The sequence below is a fragment of the Ceratosolen solmsi genome, unplaced genomic scaffold (genome assembly GCF_000503995.2).
Source record: "Ceratosolen solmsi marchali unplaced genomic scaffold, CerSol_1.0 scaffold35, whole genome shotgun sequence".
In the NCBI taxonomy this organism is placed as follows: Eukaryota; Metazoa; Arthropoda; class Insecta; order Hymenoptera; family Agaonidae; genus Ceratosolen; species Ceratosolen solmsi.
Window position 1 is genome coordinate 8,240,884 of NW_011948423.1, and position 19,889 is coordinate 8,260,772.

The 19,889-nt window shown below is 27.2% G+C and overlaps 2 protein-coding genes across 2 annotated transcripts; both read right to left on the reverse strand.

The window, feature by feature from the left end:
• Positions 1-1,981: 1,981 nt before the first annotated feature.
• LOC105362326 (peritrophin-1) lies at positions 1,982-6,714 on the reverse strand. The gene is made up of 3 exons (XM_011499744.1): positions 6,335-6,714; positions 4,061-4,167; positions 1,982-2,296 (listed from the first exon to the last, which is right to left on the reverse strand). Exons 1-3 carry the CDS (start codon positions 6,573-6,575, stop codon positions 1,982-1,984), a joined length of 663 nt encoding a protein of 220 aa, XP_011498046.1. The 5' UTR covers positions 6,576-6,714.
• A 4,859-nt stretch (positions 6,715-11,573) lies between these two features.
• Positions 11,574-19,288, reverse strand: LOC105362327 (peritrophin-1). Its single transcript, XM_011499745.1, has 6 exons — positions 19,236-19,288; positions 18,893-19,064; positions 15,885-16,079; positions 14,176-14,360; positions 12,265-12,497; positions 11,574-11,774 (listed from the first exon to the last, which is right to left on the reverse strand). Exons 2-6 carry the CDS (start codon positions 18,945-18,947, stop codon positions 11,738-11,740), a joined length of 705 nt encoding a protein of 234 aa, XP_011498047.1. The 5' UTR covers positions 18,948-19,064; positions 19,236-19,288; the 3' UTR covers positions 11,574-11,737.
• Between the last annotated feature and the right edge of the window lie 601 nt (positions 19,289-19,889).

Below are 19,889 nucleotides of genomic sequence, written 5' to 3' on the forward strand. Positions count from 1 at the left end.
GAACCAAAATTAAATTCCAGTCAGTTATTAAACTGTTTCGTTAAACATTTTGAAATTACAAAATTCGTAAAATATATTCCATTGATTTAGGTGGATTTAGTCTTCAATTCTCCACAAAATATGAGCATCTATTTACTTCGATATAATGTTGTTATTATATTAAATTGTATCGTTTATTTATAGAATAAAGATATTTGCGTGTATCAGCCATTAATATCGTAATTAGGCGCCTATCTGGTCTTTCATGATTTGCTTGTTTAGGATTGTCATATTTCAGTTCTTGCCTTTGTAATAGTTCTCACTGAAAATTAAAGAAAATGCAAAATAAAGTTTTATTGTGTGTGAAAAGAAATTATGTGAAATCGAACGCTAAATAGAAATCTGGAGCAAATGGTTTTCGTATTTACGAAAGGAGCCTCGTTTCTCTCATAAATATCAGTGCGAGTGAAAATCATCAAACTCTTCAAATATATATTTAATAACATTATTATGTGAATTTTCTATTATTATAACTTTATTTACGATAAATAAATTATTGCTTATGTCATAAAAGCTTAGTACTGAAAACTTCACATATTTTAAATAAAAAATATTTTTTGGTCATTGAATCAACATAATGGAAATATATACACATATACAATTATACGCTTTATCTTATTATTTGTCATAGCTTGCAGGATAAGTAAAATTTATTAAACAAATTATTCATACAGTGATTATTGATTAAAATATTGTATGATTTATTAATAAAATATTATAATAAATCAGTCCGAGTAATATTTGATATTTGTTAATATATTAATAATAATTATTCAAATTATAATTTAAAAAAAAAAAAAGACAGAATTTACCATTTACTTTTTATCAATCTTATAATATAATTGAATACAAAATAATATTCTTTTGTGAGCCTCTTAATCATGTAAATGAGAAAGCTGAAATTAATAATAATAAAAATCTTTATAAAATGCTGTAATTATCGAAACAAAAATTAATAGACAATAAATTTATATTAATTTAATCTGTAGATGTAAAATAAATACTAATTCAGCAAAATAATACATATGAAATTTAAATATATTTTATACATTTATATTAAAACATCGATTTAAAATGTGTTTATATAAAATAGAAAGTATCGTATTACATACTAATCAGGTATTTATACGTATATATATATACACACATATATATATATATATATATATATATATGCGTATAAAGTATTGTTTAGATTAAATATATAAATATACTCTTTCTTGTTTAAGAAATCAAAACATATTTGACTGCAGCCTGTTATTTTGTTGAAAAAAATATTTACTCATAATACAAAATATTTATAAAATTCATCATCGTATAAGTAAGCAATTATGATCTTACGAATAAAGATCGTTTTAATTAAAGTTTTTTTTTTTTAATAACATTATAATATTTCGTTTAATATCATTAATATAATCAATTAATTTAATATCATTATAATTATACATTTTAAGAATTATTTTTATTATCAATATCAATTGTTCATATTTGTTATCGTGTTACAGATGCTATCGTTGTTAAAGTTTGGTTATTTATTATTAACAATTTTATAACAATAACTACTTTTTCATGAAAGTCTGTATAAGCATGCATTGTTTATTCTTTTAAAGCTCGATTTTTACGAATGCAATATTATTTATTTTTCGAAAATCTATCAATATTAGTTACTTAAAAGTGCATAGTAATCTAAATAACCAATTCTATGTGAAAAGTTTTGTATATTTCAATGTAATTATATTTTCATATGTAATTTAATTTAAAATAAATGGTCTAAAATTTTGGCAAGCGTAATCAATCCGTTGGTATTTGTGTTTATTTTAAATAACATCTGAGCACCAATAACTTGGTTATCCGCATGTTAAACAATATATGATATGGAACATGTTGTTTCATATTCATCAACTCAGACAAGAAAATGAAAAATAATGTAAAATTTCGGTAATTACCATCCTTGGACTGATTCAGGTTCGGTGCACCTGAAAATGTCCTCATTGTAAACGAGACCTTCCTCGCATTGACCCTTTTGCGGAACCATTCCATTCCGACATATGTAGAACTTGGCACAATCGTCGGGATGGGGATAGGTCGGATGAGGTAAGATTCTTCCTTGAGGGCCGATGACGTCACCCGCTGGACAAATGAAGCCGTCATCGAGGGTTTCGCGTTTCGCGTCCTGACAGAGTCGTGTAGCATCCACTGCCCATACGCAGCTAGACATTTTCTCCTCGTAGACAAGCCCAGGCGGGCAAGGCATTACCTGTCGCCAACCAATATATTTTATTATAGAAAGGTGGTATAAAATTTTTTATACGGTGACTCTTGACTTTATAAGATGATTTATATTAATATTAAAGACTTAATATTAAAATGATAATCAACAATTCGAATGCAAATTTTTACTTCGACTTTTCTTTTATAGATGCATTATACTACTCAATTTGTTACAAGGTTAAGGATCAATATTGTATTTAAATGAAATATATTATTCAATTGAAGAATTGTTACATAAATTTTCAATCATCAACTTCTGATGATTTATTTTTTTTTTTAGGTAATTAAAGACTAATACTTATTGATACTAAAACTTATTAATTAAAGACTAATATTATTTATAACTCGGCAATAAATTTCAGTGGTTCCATTGATTCAATATTTGAGATAATTATTACTTTAATATGTACTTAGCATTTACCCAACTCTATACTGTGAGTTTGTATTTATTTTCTAAAGTCATCAATATTTGATATTGAATTATTTTATTTCCTACCTTTATATAATATCTATATCATGTAATTATAAGTTTCTTATAATTTTCACATTATAAAAATTATATATATATATATATATATATATATATATATATATATATATATTATTATAAATCTGTTTAAATAATTATTATAGTTTTTGCTAACAGTAAATTCTATGCATTAATATATCATAACAATAACTAAAATCTCACGCATATTTATTATGAAATTATAAATATGAAATTCAATGAAATTCTTTTTCCTAGTGAAAACTATCAATTACGTAGTTTATTCCGGAGTAATAACGTGTAGATTGATTGAACACAATGATATTTAAAAAAGATGATCGTTCATTTCATAGAAAATTGATTAAATTCGGAATTAAAAGTTTAATATGACCTCCCAAAATGTTAATAAAAATTATGAATCAAATATAGACAATTTCACATGAAAATTGAAAGTTATACAATCATAAATTTAATGAGAAGAAATGTCGATACAATTTATTGTTTATTTTAGCTAAATTTCATGGTTTACATCAGTGTTAAAATTCTATTATTAATTATATTTATAATTTATAGAGCTATTGTTTACTTTATTATTTTATATTAGAATAATTTTATTTAATTATATTAATTATTGTAACAGCAACCTTTCAACTCTATATAATTTATTTAAATGATAATAAACTCATATCAATTATAAATTGAATTATTATACATTTTACTTTTTAATTATAGAATTCTTTTATTAATAACTTATTGCAAGTATCAATATTTATCATTTACTAAATCTCATATAAAATAAAAATCTACTTTCATTATTTGTAAATGTATAGTGAATCAAACTAAATTGTAATAACAAAAATATTTAAAATTTTTATTCACTTACAATAAATGCAATGAGATATTACTAGTAAAATATTATAAAAAATTGTTAAAATTCTTATCACTCTCGCATAAAGTTATTAGCATTATGATTTCTTTAAAAGTAATTAAAAAAAAATATAGTTTTTTATGCGATCTTGTAAATTAAATGTATATTGATTTTTGTTATAGTTATTAATTTAAATGTTGTAATAAAAACATTTATCTAAATAATGTTTTATTATAAAAATATAAGCAAACATTTAAGCTACTAACACAATTTATTGTAGTATTGTTTTAGAGCAGACCACAAAGCTAATACAATTCTTTATTTATCTCAATTTCTTTAAGATAATCTAATATAAAATTGTAATAATAAAATAATATCGTTATCATGGATATTACCTGCGGAATGCCATCAATGCAATTGACAAATTTATCGCAGAATAGAGGATCTTCGTGCTTAAAGTAACCGTTAGCTCGTGGGCAGTCTTTGGAAGGATGGGGTTCCTCTGTGAAAAAGAAAATGAAAGTATAATCGCCAGTTTAAACAATGGCATCTGTATAAAATTCGCTTTTATGCATATCTATTTTAGGAAAGGAAGGCTACAAGTATTGAATAAACGATTGCGTGGATTGTACGAATAATACAAAAGGTGTCTGTATGAGGCTGAAGATAAAAGGACCGCGAGAGGTAGTGGGTCAGCTTTTAATAATTTTTCAAGAAGAACCTTGAAGACCGGTTCTCAAGATACATGTGTATAGTGCATTTGTCGTTGCGACCAATCTGCGTTCGTTGCGTTCATATGCACGAACTGTTCGCGTCGGCTGGCTGCGATCTGAAATCGGCGAAAGTTGCAGTCTATTCGTGAATATACAATCAAACGGTCTCGACTGGATACAAAGTTATTCTCAAGCTAACTTTGAGTGTGACTACAGAAATTTTTTCCCTTCTGCAATGCACTCCAATAAATATCAAAAGTCTGGCATTTTGATTAATGCACAACTTGGCAATTTAGCTCCAATTAATTATTAAAACAGTAGCTTGTATAATGCCTTTGAAATTGCAGAAATTTATACAAGAAAGTAGCCTAACTGTAGTAATATATATATATATATATATATATATATATATTTATGAGTAAATAATTCACAATAAATTATATATTTCAAAATAAAATCTAAAGTTTAATTTCCTGAAAAATATTAAATAATTACCTGTAACTTAATATATTTGATTTCATACGATTATTTTTCATAATTATTTTTCTACTGGCTGATTAATATTTAGTTAAATTTGCTATATTTTAAGATTATTTTATTCCATTAAAGATCCGCCGTGCTTTTACTATCATATAACTTAAATCGTTAAAATATTGGTAAAAATGATTTACAATAGCAGGGCTGTGTCTTAAAATCATTAAATACTTCGCTTCTTAAGTATTCCAAGAATACACGCACATTTATGAGAATTTATATTTGATAAAAGTTTAATTATTTTCATTACAGCTGGATGTTGAATTAAATTATTGATTTTAAATTCAGAGTAATACTTTAGTCTTTGAGCATTATTGTGCTCTTATTGTATAAATACCGCGTAGCGTATTAAGGTTTAGAATATCAAAATAAGTATAGAGTTTACTATAGTTTGGAAAAATTCCATGTTGATGAGTGTTTAAATTAGAAAATGTATTATTATTTTCATCATTAAATTGAAAAATAATAAAAACAAAAATTAAATATTATGAAGCTCGAGCGTATATGTTAATTACTTCTCATGTATTTATCAAATATAATTTTCTATATAATATAATTTAATTAATATAATGTAATTTTCAAATATAATATAATATTAGATGCAATATTTAACCATTTATTATTACACATTAAAATTATATAATTTTAAGTATTATTCAAAATACATAATTTTATCGCATATATAATGATAAAAGCATTACCATTGAATTACAAATAATTCGTGATGTAACGTATAGGGAATTAACTTGAATTAACAGCCTGAAATTTATAGAATTTTACTACGATTGTGTGATTTTTCAAATTTTTATATCATTGTTTAAATCGAATGCCGTATTACAAATTAGAAAGCCAATAATCGATCATATCGGCCTATGAGAAATTTATACTCAATTAATATTAATATTGATGTAAATACTTTTTCATCAATAGGTATACTTAAAATTAAAGATATTCAAATGATTAATTGCTCATCTAAATGAGCATTCGACGAAATAAACTTTTTCCAGGATAATAAATATATTTATGTAATGCGAATAATAATTAATATAAAACTTAAATGGCACTTTTCAACTAGAATCAAAATTTATTGAATTTAATCGAATTTTGTCTATTCATCAGATTATAAGATTTTTGCTACGATCGATGTATCACAAGAATTTTCTTATGACTAACCGACACACAATTACAGCAACATTGAGGAAATAATGCTCTCGAGTGGCAAATAAATTTATCATGGAGATTTAAATGTAAATTCAACAGTATTACATAGTTCGTTTAATTAATAATTAATTATTAAATAAATGAACGTGCGAGATGAACGTAGGTCCAAGTTGGGGATCCTAAGACAGCGGAAGTACATTTTAAGCAGCGCCTGGAATTGTCGGGACAAATCGGCTGGGGAACATCGCCAGGTATACTTACGCAGGGCCGTTCTATCGCCGCACTGGACGTTAGCGGGGACGTCGCAGAGCTCTTTCTTCGGGTTGTCGTCCCTGAACACGAGGCCATCCTTGCAAAGCCGCTCCTCTGGCTGGCCGTCGACGCAGGCGTAGTAGAGGTCACATTGCTCCGGATCTGGGTAGTAGCCCTTGGGCTCGGGGCACCGGAACTGAGCGTCGGTAAGAGCCCCGGCTACGAGAAGCCCGACAACGAACCTCCACATCGTGGATATGTGCTTGTTGTGAGCGGATGCGTGGGCGGGCTTAAGGGCCGAGGTGTGCGTCGAGCAGCTGGACGAAGGGAAGCAACACTCGTGGCTTGTCACTGGACTGGTTTCGCTCGACTGCGTTTTCACGACGCGCACACTTGCTCCCTGTAGTTGCATTTCAAGAGGGCCCCCTCCCACCCACCCCCCTTTCACCGAATTCACCTATCGCCTGTCTCTCTCTCTCTCTCTCTCTCTCTCTCTCTCTCTCTCTCTCTTCATCGGTCTCTTTCGTTTGCTCACTCACTATATTTTAGCACCTCGAGTCCGAACAGTTCTTTTCCTCTCGACAGCTTGCAACGTTGCCTCTAGTATGCTAATCACTCTGCAAGATTCTTCCTTAACTCTCTTGAATACTTGAATAAATAATCAATTTTGAAGATATTATTATTAATATTGTTATATTGCCATTTGACAAATAAATTGCTCAGTAAATGTAAAAGATTATGCGATATTAACTGGTAAAAATTCCGTTTAAGGATTTATTATTTCTCTTTATCAAATAATAATCGATACAGAATCAAAGAGCATGAAATAAATCAAGAAAATAATATCTGCCCATCAAATTACAATAATATGTTATATATTATAAACTGAATTGTTGTAACTATATAATTTTTTCAGTGTTACGAGTTTTTATTTTTCCATTGTAGGAATCTACAAATATATGTACAAGAATTTCCTTTCTTCGACATTTTCCAATCATGAATGCACAAATTTCGAATTTCCAAACATCGACTTACAAATTACATCATCTAGAATTTAGGTTGATTATATATATATATATATATATATATATATATATATATATATATATATATATATATATATATATTTTTTTGTAAATAATAAATAAATATATATATATATATATATATATATATATATTTATTATTTACAAAAAATTGCAATTATTCAGTAAGATTTATAATAAAAAATATATAAAAATAATATAAAAAATAATATAAAAAAAATTATATATGAACTATAGCAAAATTATATCTATTTTTATTCTTATTCATCATTTACCTAAAATCATAATTCGTTACTAAATAGTTGATCCTATTTATATATTTATAATAATTTATTAAAAATTATGAACGTAAATTATTTAAATATAAAGATATTGAAATATTTTAAAACAACCCTCTCCATTATTTTTATAAATCTAATCTAATAAAATTAGATAAGTATAAATTTTAAAAAATTATTTGATAATATAATATTCAAATAAAATTATAAGCAACGGTAAACTAACATTTTAAAAAACTTAAAAAAATTTTATTATGATTTTTTTACTAAGTAATAATTTTAAAGTTTAAAATACTTTTTTATGTATTTATTTATTTATGGAATATTTAATAAAATTATATTTTTCGAAATTTCTTCTGAATTTATAAAAATACTGTAAATAAACTTTCATTACTTGTTTCAACTAATTATATTAATAAATATACATATACCTATTGATACAGCTAAAGTTTCTTGTTGTAAATAATAGTTATTTGAATACGTAATGAAAGTTAAATTAAAATTATGATAACAATTATTATAAAACTATTTCGTATAATGGTTTTAATGTTACTTGATATTATCAAAGCACTATTCACTTATTAAGTAGATAAGACTATTTCAAATCTTAATTACTATATGTAATGTGTTAGCTAAAATCGCAAAATTGATTGTTATTAAAAAAAATCTTTTATTAAAACATGATTTCAATATCTAAATTATAAATCTAGTTGAAATTTTTATAATTAACAGCATACATTGACCTAAATAGAAACCGCTATAGAGAAATGAAAAACATTAAAATTATATTATTTATATATTTACAAAAATTTTATAAATACGTATATTTCATTCAATAATAATATTGTCTGCTGTATTAAAATTTTATTTCTTTATTTAATTAATCCAAATATTTAATACATTAATGGAATAATTAGAATATTAGACTATTTTAACATAATATATTGTATATTGGACACACCTTATTTTACTATCTTAATGAGAAATAAATTTCTTTGTCCCATTATACATATATTATAGATACGTCAACTATTTCATTATTCTGTTAATAATACTGTTTAATATGTTTTTTATACTGTTTTCCAAAATAGTAATTACAAAATTTCATATATATATATATATATATAAATTTCAAAATACATGAAGGTAATCAAAGTTATACGAATGCTTATCAAAGAAAGTAAAAATATTACTTAATAGAAAATAAATTATCAATTGTATACAAAACGATGAAACTAGAAATTTTACATATTTTTTTTTTTTAAACTAACTATGATCCTTGAAAAAATCATTAAAATATATATTTTTTCTAAAAATATTTAATAAAAAAAATTCATTCTTTTATTATCTATATATCTGTATATCAATTTAAATCAAATAGTTATTAATATATACATAAACATTATATTTAATATTTATAAAATGGCTGTTTACATAAGCAGTAGATATTTCTGATATTAGAAATTTATATTTCGTTGCATAAAAATGATTGATTTATTAGGAAATAATTTACTTTCATAATCTATTTCCGGAAAATAATAACATAGCATATAGCTCTGCTACATATTAGAAATTAATTTATAATAAAATACGATTGATATTAAAGTGTTCTGCGTAATAAAACATAATTAATTCGGTCTTTATTACTAATTGATTACTCTTGAGTACTCTTATATTTGTAATCGATATTCAATTATAATAATATTTAACTAATATATTTTTTATGAATAATAAAAAAAATTCAAGCGAAATAAATATATTATGAATAATAATGGAATTAATACTCATTATTTTATATAAATTATTTATACAATTGATATTAAATCCAGTAATTCAATATATTGAAAAGATTTAAAACACACAAAAAATTAATAATTGCTTAATAATTTTACAAAAATAAAAAGAAAAGAAAAGTATACTAATTAACACAGACTATTATTAATTTCAAGATATTTAGAACAAATTATATACACAAAATAATTATTTTATAACGAGCTATATATTTTATTAGTACTTACATATTATAAAATATTTTTTAATCCAAATATGAATGCTGTGCACATATATTTTTGCATGTGTGTCTAGACCTAATTAAGAATAAATCTATTGCGGGTCATTTTCAACGCATTATTCACAAATTGAATATTTAAAAGCGATTCATCTCCATAGTTATTACTAATATTTGAACAAATAATTATTTACATACAAACATACCTATGTAATAATTAAATATACTAAGTAGCTACTATACTAAGTAGTTATTACTAAACTAAGTAGTTAATATACTAACTAATTAATAGTAAAAGCTAGAACTTGAAAATGTAAATAAACAAATAATTTAGGTCATCAAATCTTAAAATCTTATAAAGCACGCTGGCTGTTATGACTGAGATATATATTCTAAAATAATAAAAAGCTATCTATCATTAACAATCAAATTTTCTCTCTTACCCTCGATACACTATTCAATTTCACCTGTAGATAAAATCGGATCAAGAATCCGCTATAATATATAATCTACGCACTAATTAATAATCAATTATAAAGAAAATATAAAGAAAGGAATGCATATGTATTCCGTACAAATGGAGGTGAGCTCGTGCATTTGTCGTTAGATCGATGTCCGTTTCACTGGAGGGCTGGAGTACACTGAAACTGAGTACACTGCAAAAAGAGCATAGAGAAAACGACTTCTTATTGAATAGCAAAGCTGTAATGTCGATAGGCATTCGCGTAGCCAAGGTTCGCCGTTGACCGAGACATAGAACGAAAGCGGAACATATCTGATAGGACTTTTACCAAGATCCGGTAGTCCGATCGAAAGTACATCTAGTTCTTTCGAACTTATGGACGATGTCAAAAAAAAAAACAAAAAAAAAAACAAAAAAAAAACAAAAAAATATGACGCGCCCGGTTTATCAACCGAGAGAAAGTTCGGCTACGTGAGATCGTTCGACACGAGTGCCTTAGGTGCCCGCGGCATCCAAGGTCTTTTGAAAATACAGGTATCCTTGGCACTTGACGAGAGTCAGTCGGAAGTCACTGTCGATGTGCTTTGTGTTACGAAATTATTCATGCACTTTCCGTCCACGGCGTATATCTTTTTTTCTAACCCGAGAATAATTTGACAAGGAATTTTTAAGTTTCTTGGGAAAAACGAATGCTTATCTATGGGCATTTATTACTATCGTCCTTCATGTTTTCCATTTCTTTCTGAATGACAGTAATTCATCAATTTATTGATAAAACCACAAAACATTAGATGAAATTAACAAAAAAGAAGAAATAACCATTATTTTGACATTTTTAAATTAAATTTCCATTAAATTTCCAATTAAAACAGATGTGATTTACCTTTTAATTTTTATATAAATTCCTTTATAAATAATATAATATTACAATTAAAAATAAATTATAATATAAATAAATTATAATGGAAATAAGCAAAAGGCCGTTTATTAATAACACGAACTATATATGGTATACGTTAACGAAACATACAGTTAGAATTTTTTCATATAAAACTAATAAAAATTTAAAAATAAAAATTTTGTTAACTTTCATTCATAGTAGGTAATGCGTGATAGGTTTATAAATCAACAGAGAATATAATTTTATGTTATTAATTTTTTATTGATTTGTAAAAATTACGATAATGCAGGTTCTTAACCTTTAAATTTTCTCTCTATTATAGTAAATCTTCACCATTATATCAAGTACAGGTGATATGTATTAAAGCACTCGGATGCTAATATAATATTAGTATTATATTATTATAGTAGATGAGACCTTAGATTAAATATAATACTTATATAGAATTTCAATGTCAACATTTTATAACGTGATTTTTTTAATATTTTTTATTGATTTATTTAATTATTTAACTATTTAATATAATTTTTATTTATTTATTTATTTATTTTGTTTATTTTGTTTATAAAAGCACAAAAGCCTTGTGCGAGATAAAATTTAATAATATTACAAAACATTTACATATCTATAGAACTAACGATAGATACATGAGGCGGAGATATATTTATATATGTACGGTGTCCCGATGCGGGACAAATCAATGTCGTTGCGGTGATTTATGGCTTCTTAGCGTCGTCTTTATACCAGTCCTCGCTAAAAAAAATTTCTCATTTAATAACATACATATCTTCGATCCCCATGATTATTATTTTATGATTGATTTCTAATTCAAATGATCATAAATGGATGAAAAAATGAAGAAGAACAAGTGTTAAGTTATGTATGAAGCTATTTTTCAAAATTCCATACTGTTTATATTGTAACAATTGTCCAATTCAATTAACAATACAATGCATCCTAACGAAATAATCGAATATGACTAATATTAAGTATCTTATGCATTTCATTTACATACTAATGTCGATTCAATACTAATTACAATAATTAATACCAATTGTAAAAAGAGCTTTAAATAACACTTTTTCGAAAATATAACCATGAATAATTTAAAATACGGAAATTATATTATATAAGTCATTTGATACAAGAGGCACACAATAAGATGCTCAATGCGACTAGAATGCAGCAATAAAACAAATAACGGAATACTCGGCAATTGTAGAATAAAAATCAAATGCCATACCATCCAGGAACGTTCTCGGGTGCGTCGCACCTCTGATGCTCCTCATTGTAAACGGTACCATCGCTGCATCCTTGTTCACGTGGTGTGACGCCATTCAAGCACACGTAGAACTTCTGGCAGTCTTCGGGATGTGCGAACTTTGGATGGTCGACGGCGAGTCCTCTACTGTCAACGCCTGTATCCTTTGGGCACTCAAAACCATCGGACAACGTCTTGCCAACGACACCGCAGCCCTGCTCAGTCAAGTCAAATCAACGAAGAAATTCGGGTCTTAGTCTTTTTATTTATCTACTCCAATCATCGTCATCTTTTATTTATCGGACATTTCACCTCTAATAATTATAAAAATCAGTTTTATTGTTAATTTAAAGATCACTGCAAATCAAAATTATTGCATTCGATGTGGTTAATGCTATTGATTTTATAGTAATTGACTTATCCTGAATAATTCTCATTTTATTTCAAAGTGAGAGAGAGAGAGAGAGAGAGAGAGAGAGAGAGAGAGAGAGAGGCGGCAAGAAGAGGATGAAGAAACCAGAAAAACTTATGTCGTATAATAATTATAATCTACCATAGAGACTAAAGCATCTGTAAAATATAAATTTTGCACGCTAATTCTGATAATAATAATATGAAAATCAAGTGAAATTAAATAAATGAAAATCAAACAATCAACTAGATATTGATCCAATTCCATGGATGTTATTATTGAATAATCAATCTCTTAATATTGTACATGTCATAGCCATAGGATTATTGTAAATCTTTGCACGCAGACGTTGATATTATTAGTCGTTCACGAGAATCACGAGTAACTTTTTAATGCTTTAACTACAAGTGGTTCAAATAAAAAAAAAAGACTTTAGATATTGGATTAAATCGTGCAAATATAGAAATTCTAAAATAATTTTTATACAAATTTACACAAAAGTTAAAAAATGTATGTTAATTATAATCGTTCGTTAAATTGTAAAAATATCGTGCCTCTTAATCTTAATCAGCTGAAATAATTGAAATTTTAAACATATAATAATTCGATGTCGTCCCCTTTAACAGAATAATAATTAGTAACAAAAATCTCTAAATAAAAATCTAAATAAAAATCTAAATAAAAATATAGAATCATTAGATACAGCAAGGAGGTTTTTAACATAAATTCAAAAATTACAATTCAGATAGTTACTCTATTGTTATTCAAAGTATATTGTTTTTGCTAAATATTAAGTATTATGTATTTTTAGTCTTGGTAATTAAAAATTTATGCGCTGTCTATTTATTTTAAATATACAATATATTAAAAAGAATAAATGGTTTTATTCGTGAGCTTGACTAGCTATAAAAATCGCACTATAGATACTAATAAAATAATTGGAATAAAAGCATTTGGTAATATGTGTTATTTAAGTTATTTTTAAATGTATTGAATATTATGTCAGATAAGTTGCGCATATAAATAAAGTTTTGAAAATCATTATGGAGTTAACGTGATAGAAAATATGGTTTTCAGCAAGTACGCAATAAATGAATAAAATTTTATAAATTGAACAAATATATACATAATTTATATAACATAATTATATTTCGATTAAGGGATTATCTAATTTTAAAGTTATTTACCCTAACTTTGATCATTATAATATTTTATTTAATTTTGCTAGTTTTTATGAATGATATTACAAATTTTTCAATAAACCATAAAATTCTTTAAAGCGCACACTTAATACAATGTTCACTCTTTCGACTCTTAGATCGATAAATTGTTAATAATAATGCCTTACTAACATCGAGTATGAAAATATTGCCTACTATAACGATGACTCCGAGTCAACGATCATTCCATTATCAATCACTGCTATTTAAGACATAAAAAATAAATCCGTTATGGAGTTGCTAACAATGTGATTCATATACCTTTCGACCAGCACTGTCGGGCCAGACACACGTGCCACTGTATTCGTCGAAGTGTAGCCCAGTCGTGCAAGTAATTTCAATGGCCTCGCCGTCTATACAGTTGAAAAATATATTGCAGACCGATGGATCAGGATGTGCGAAGAAACCGTTTCTGCGCGGACACTTTTTCGTTGGTTGAGGTGGCTCTGAAAGCATATTCCCACCACGATCTTTCTTATTTACGTAAACTCCACATTATTATCGAGATTCAGACTGCAGCTTCATAAATTCTTGTACTTAATCTCATTATAAATTGTGTATTGTAATAAATGTATGTAATAAATTCGAGTACTACAATTTATTACACTCAATTTATTAACTACATTCAAGTTTTGGGTAATTTGAAGGATATTATAATAAATCGTACAAGCTTGATGTGCTCGATTAGATAGTAAAAATTTTAATTCCATAACACAAGTCATTATTTATGATAGAAATTTATCATATTATTTGTCGATATATCACCTATACCTAGCCAATGTACAATGATGTAGTAACTAATGATACTTCAATGATTTTGCAATTTTTTGCAATTCAATTTTCAATTTTTAAAATTATATTTCTATTGTAAATTAATTACAGGATAAATAAAATATAGGATTAATCTATGCAAGAATATTACCATTAAAAATATCTAAATCTAATTATTTAATAACTTTAATTATTATTAAAGTTTTTCCTTTAATTTTGTAATTTTTCATTAATTTCTGTAAGTTCACCAGCTTTTTAAATAAAGTCTGAGATATCTTGATCATCAACTTGCGTCAATTTATTATAGAAGCGGAACTATAATTGAATACGTATTATCAATATCGAACGATAATTAAACGAGAACTGTAATTTAAATTGATCTTAGACTGATGTAAGATCAACCGAATTTACAACATTTTCATCAACTTTCCTCGAACGAAAATGTATTATTCACACGTGCATGCGGGGTCCCGTTTTTTTCCCTGCAATTGCATATATATATATATATATATATATATAAGCCCCCTTATTATCTTCATAACTAGTCATGAAGGAATAAATCAATCCGAGAATACTACATTTTCAATATCCCTTACAATATACAAAATTAATAACTTAATAAATTATAAAATGGATTATTTTATATTGCATAAATTCATTTTAGAAACTGTAAATCGAATTATATTTCAAATCAAATTTATATATTACAAATGCTTAAATACTACAAGTGGCTAACTCTATCCGTTTGTAATTCATAATGTTATCTTTACTTTTTCGCTGACAGAAAATAATGCAAATAAGTTTTATTAGAAATAAAATTTTGAGCCAATAAACGAACAGTTTGTATTGTGCGTTAGTTGTTCACGACGTGCGCGAATAAGTTATGAGCTCTCTAATAAGTTTTAAGATCTTATAAAGCATAAATAAATTTTGCATAAAGCTTGCAATATCAAATTTTCTTAGAAGACCTATGAGTATCAATTAGACGATACATAATTTTATAATCCAAAAGCCATATTGATTGCATCATATGAATATAATTTGAATTAGCATTTGAGGCGCTAAGGATAAGATATAAATTAATAAATAAGAGTAAAGAGTAATTAAACGTTCGTATAATTTTTTTAAAAATTTACATACAAATATAGAAAAAGCGTAGCAATTTGATAAATAAGGAAGAAGTCAAGTTTGTTACTCACGCAGCTCAAGTCGGTCGCCGCAATCAACGTTAAAGACATGATCACACTTGTTAACTTTCCGGTTCAGAGGATCGAACACCAGGCCATCCGGACAGTACTTTTCAATTGGTAAACCGTCGATACACTCGTAGTATTTGTCGCACTGCTTTGGATCTTCGTACTGTCCGTCTTCTTTCGGGCAATTATATGCTCCACCTGCAAGAACAAGCAATACATGCTCGTGCAACATTTACAGGAATAAAATCTCGAAATATTTGCCTTGTTATATTCGATATGTTACATAACTATTAACTATTCTCGATTCATCCAGATACTCGACTTTTGTAGATGTAAGGAGTTTTTTCTCTCGCGGTTTTTCGCCATTTCCGGGATTAAATCATTCGCGTAATTGCAAAACTTTCTTCGTGGAATGGAAAGAGATTAAAAGAAGTTTTTTTTTTTTTTTTTTCATATTCATTGCTTTTTTGCAAATTTATACAGCATAAGCGACTGCTTCATCCGATAACAATTCAAATAAATTCTTACATCGACATATTTTCCACGTTTTAAACACCGATTGAGTGTATAACAAAAGAAAAATAAAACATCTCCTAAATAATATAAAGATATTCATTCAATAAAAATTTATAAAAATTGACGTCGTTGGATAAAATAAATATAAGTGAAAGAAGGCTACTTCATCTAATAGTTATCTAATAGAAACCGCAAGTATTTCTATGAATTTAAAGTATATCTTCGGAGCACATTTTTTTTCTAGCTATTCGAGAAATGATTGGAATTACAAAATAATGAATTGGAACAATCTCTTATATTTCCTATTAAATCAGTAAATTCACATTGTCTTGTGCATTTCCTTATTTTACTGATAAATAAGCGTTCGACATTTATTTGATCGTGTTTCTTCCAGAAACTATAAACTATAATTTCAATGGATGGGATAGTTTTATTTATGCTTTATTATTTTAAATTTGTAGCGAAAAGTACCGATAAATAAAGTAATTATAGCATCAAAAATAAATCATGGGTAAAATATTATTAATGAAATTTAGCAATTATTTAGCAAGTATCTTAAAAATCTCTAATGAAATGATATAAATATATAAACACAAAGATAAAAAATTATTGCATAAAATAATGGAATAGGAAATACATGTAAAAAGCGGTATTCACAATTCCAATTATAAAGGACATCTTAACGCAGACCGGCCGAATGTAGTTACAACAGAATTCGCTGGAACTTCGGAATAATTATTCGACGATTCGGGGAATTTACGCAACTACTCCAGGGTAACGATTTAGCTACGCGAGGGTTACAAATGTATGTATGTGTATTCGAGTCTCGCATGAATTTTCCATATGCCGTTCGATTTACGAGTCTCGACTAGTGACTTGTGCGCTCCGCTTAAAATTATTTTACGTAAGGTTGCGTGTGGGCAAGCGAGGCCGAGAGAAAGAGAAGCCGTTCCGACGTTCACACTTTAGAAAGTGCGTACGTCGCGCCATCGAAACTTTTCGCGCGAGTGCTTAGAAAACTCTTGATTATCTTTGTAATTCACGGTTTAAGAGGGAGATACCAGTGAGAGTAGGGCCTGCCTGACTTTGGAAATTAGTAAATACACATTTTACATCTTTGTTTCTTTAATATATATTGATTTTCCTCCCGTCTGTACATTGAAAATGTGAATTCGCATTCAAAAAACATAATTTATCTATACAAGTAGCCGAGCTTTGGGACCAGTGAAAATGATATCTTATATTGTTGTTTGAAAATATTCGATAAATTAAATTCTTTTGAGAGATGTTAGAAAATAATAAAAGAAATTTTTTGTTTTTTTGTTTTTTGTTTTTTGCTTTTTAAATGAGAGTTCCCAAAGGCTTTTAACTTGGTCCAATTCTGTATAATAAAATCTTATTTCCATCGTCAAGTCAAACTTTTTATATCTCAATTTATTAAAAATATGTTATCCGAGTTCTGTTAAATTAGAAGTAACTTTACCAATTTATAAAACCGTTAATCATATAGAGCTTCAATGAACTTACTACCGCTGTTATGTTGTGGTAATTGCAAATCATGAATCTTCAATAAAAGAAATATAGTATTCGTAAAATCTTTCGGTAATTTCAATCCTATGAATTATATTTTATATTTGAAATATTATCGAATATCGTAGAACTATTTTATAAGACTATTGTAAATAATTTTTGGTAAAAAGAAAACTTGTTCATAAATTGATTGGTCTCATAAAAATACGATGTTAAAGATTAGTAAAATAACATTTTTTGCATTTCTAATGTTATCGATTGTAATATGCACTTCGGAATAAAATTCTGCCTATTAATGAAACATTAATAATTATCTTTATATCAGCCGACCGAAATGTGAAATAATTATTTTTCGTTAAAATTAAATTTAGACAGACAAGAAAATGTATGATAATCTTTTATATGTTATATACATATTATATGGTGTATTATTACAACATAGATTTAATTTTAAATTAAATATAATACATATATGAATCTGATAATGATAATAATTTTTGGGGGGAAAAAAAAATAAAATACTTGTATGCTTATGAATTTTTAAATATTAAATATGGTTAACGAATGTTTTAAAATCATACTTAGTCTTTACTTCTAATTACTGTATTAATTACCTATTTATTATATTACGACAGAACCGGTGTTCGCAAAATTTCTAAAAAATAAAAAAAGATCGCTGACTTAGGAATTTGTCGTATAAATTTTTAAAATGTTCCAGCGAAATAATACAAATATTATCACTCAAAATATTCGATATTTTATCAAACCTATCAACACTTTTAACGATGTAATGACGATTAATAAAAATAGAGGTTAATAAAAAAAAAAAAATAAATAAATAACCAAAAAATCAAAGTGACGTTTTCTGATTATTAAATGAAATGAATTAGAAGAAACCATAATGTTAATCGCGATGCTTAATAACTAATATGGAAAGTTTGAGCTAAATTGTTTTGAATACTCACGAGTTGCGGCAATGACAGCCAAGAGGCAAACGAAATTGATGTACATATTAGCCATTTCTAATTTCGCTGGCGATGAACAAATGATATAAAGAAACGAGGCAAGTGATTGCCACTCAAGCGGTACAAGTAGCCAGTGGCTACGTCAATTTACCTTGCTGATCTCGATACGGTCCTATTTACAAAAGTGCACAAAAGTACATTAATATTCAAATATATAAATGTGTATACACAGATGTCAAAATAGATAAAGAGTGCGTATGTATGAATGTGCCCGCGGTCCAGCGTATACGCGGATGGGTAGGTGTGAGTCTTTGTACTTGTATGTGATTATGAAAAAACGTACGTAAATAAATGTCAGTAATTTTTTGGTGCTCTCTCTCTCTCTCTCTATCTCTCTCTCTTTCTCACGCACACACTCGCTCTCTCTCTCTCTCTCTCTCTCTATCTCTCTCGTTCAATCTTTCTATCTATCCGTGTCGGTGAAAAGTCGGGTCCTCGCGTGAAAGACTGCAAGCAGGGCAGTCGTTCAGCGGGTATACCTTGTCATCCCCCACTTTCAGTCCTGCCAAGCGGCGTTTCCCCACCTTTTGCCGCGCTCTACCCAGCACAAATGCCTCCAATCCAGTGCGAAAGGCGAATTTTAAACGCAATGGGATATGGTAGCGATACCATAAACTTTCGCTCTTTTCAGGAGCCGATCTTATCATTCGTTATCTTTAGAGTGAATTCAGTTATACTGTATTTTCGATTACAATTCACATTGACTGATGAAATAAAACGAGTCATTGGATCTGTGGAGGCAGAAATCGTATATAAATGGACATTTTTTTTAATATTTCATACCTTGCCCTTCTCCTTCACTCTCTTAGAAAATTTTCAAATACATTACCTCATTGATTTTCAGCTACTGTCGCTAAGAACACATTTAGATCTTAGCACAATCATATTCAATAAATTTTATTTTAGCCTACAATTAGTGTTTTAGTAGCATAAAACG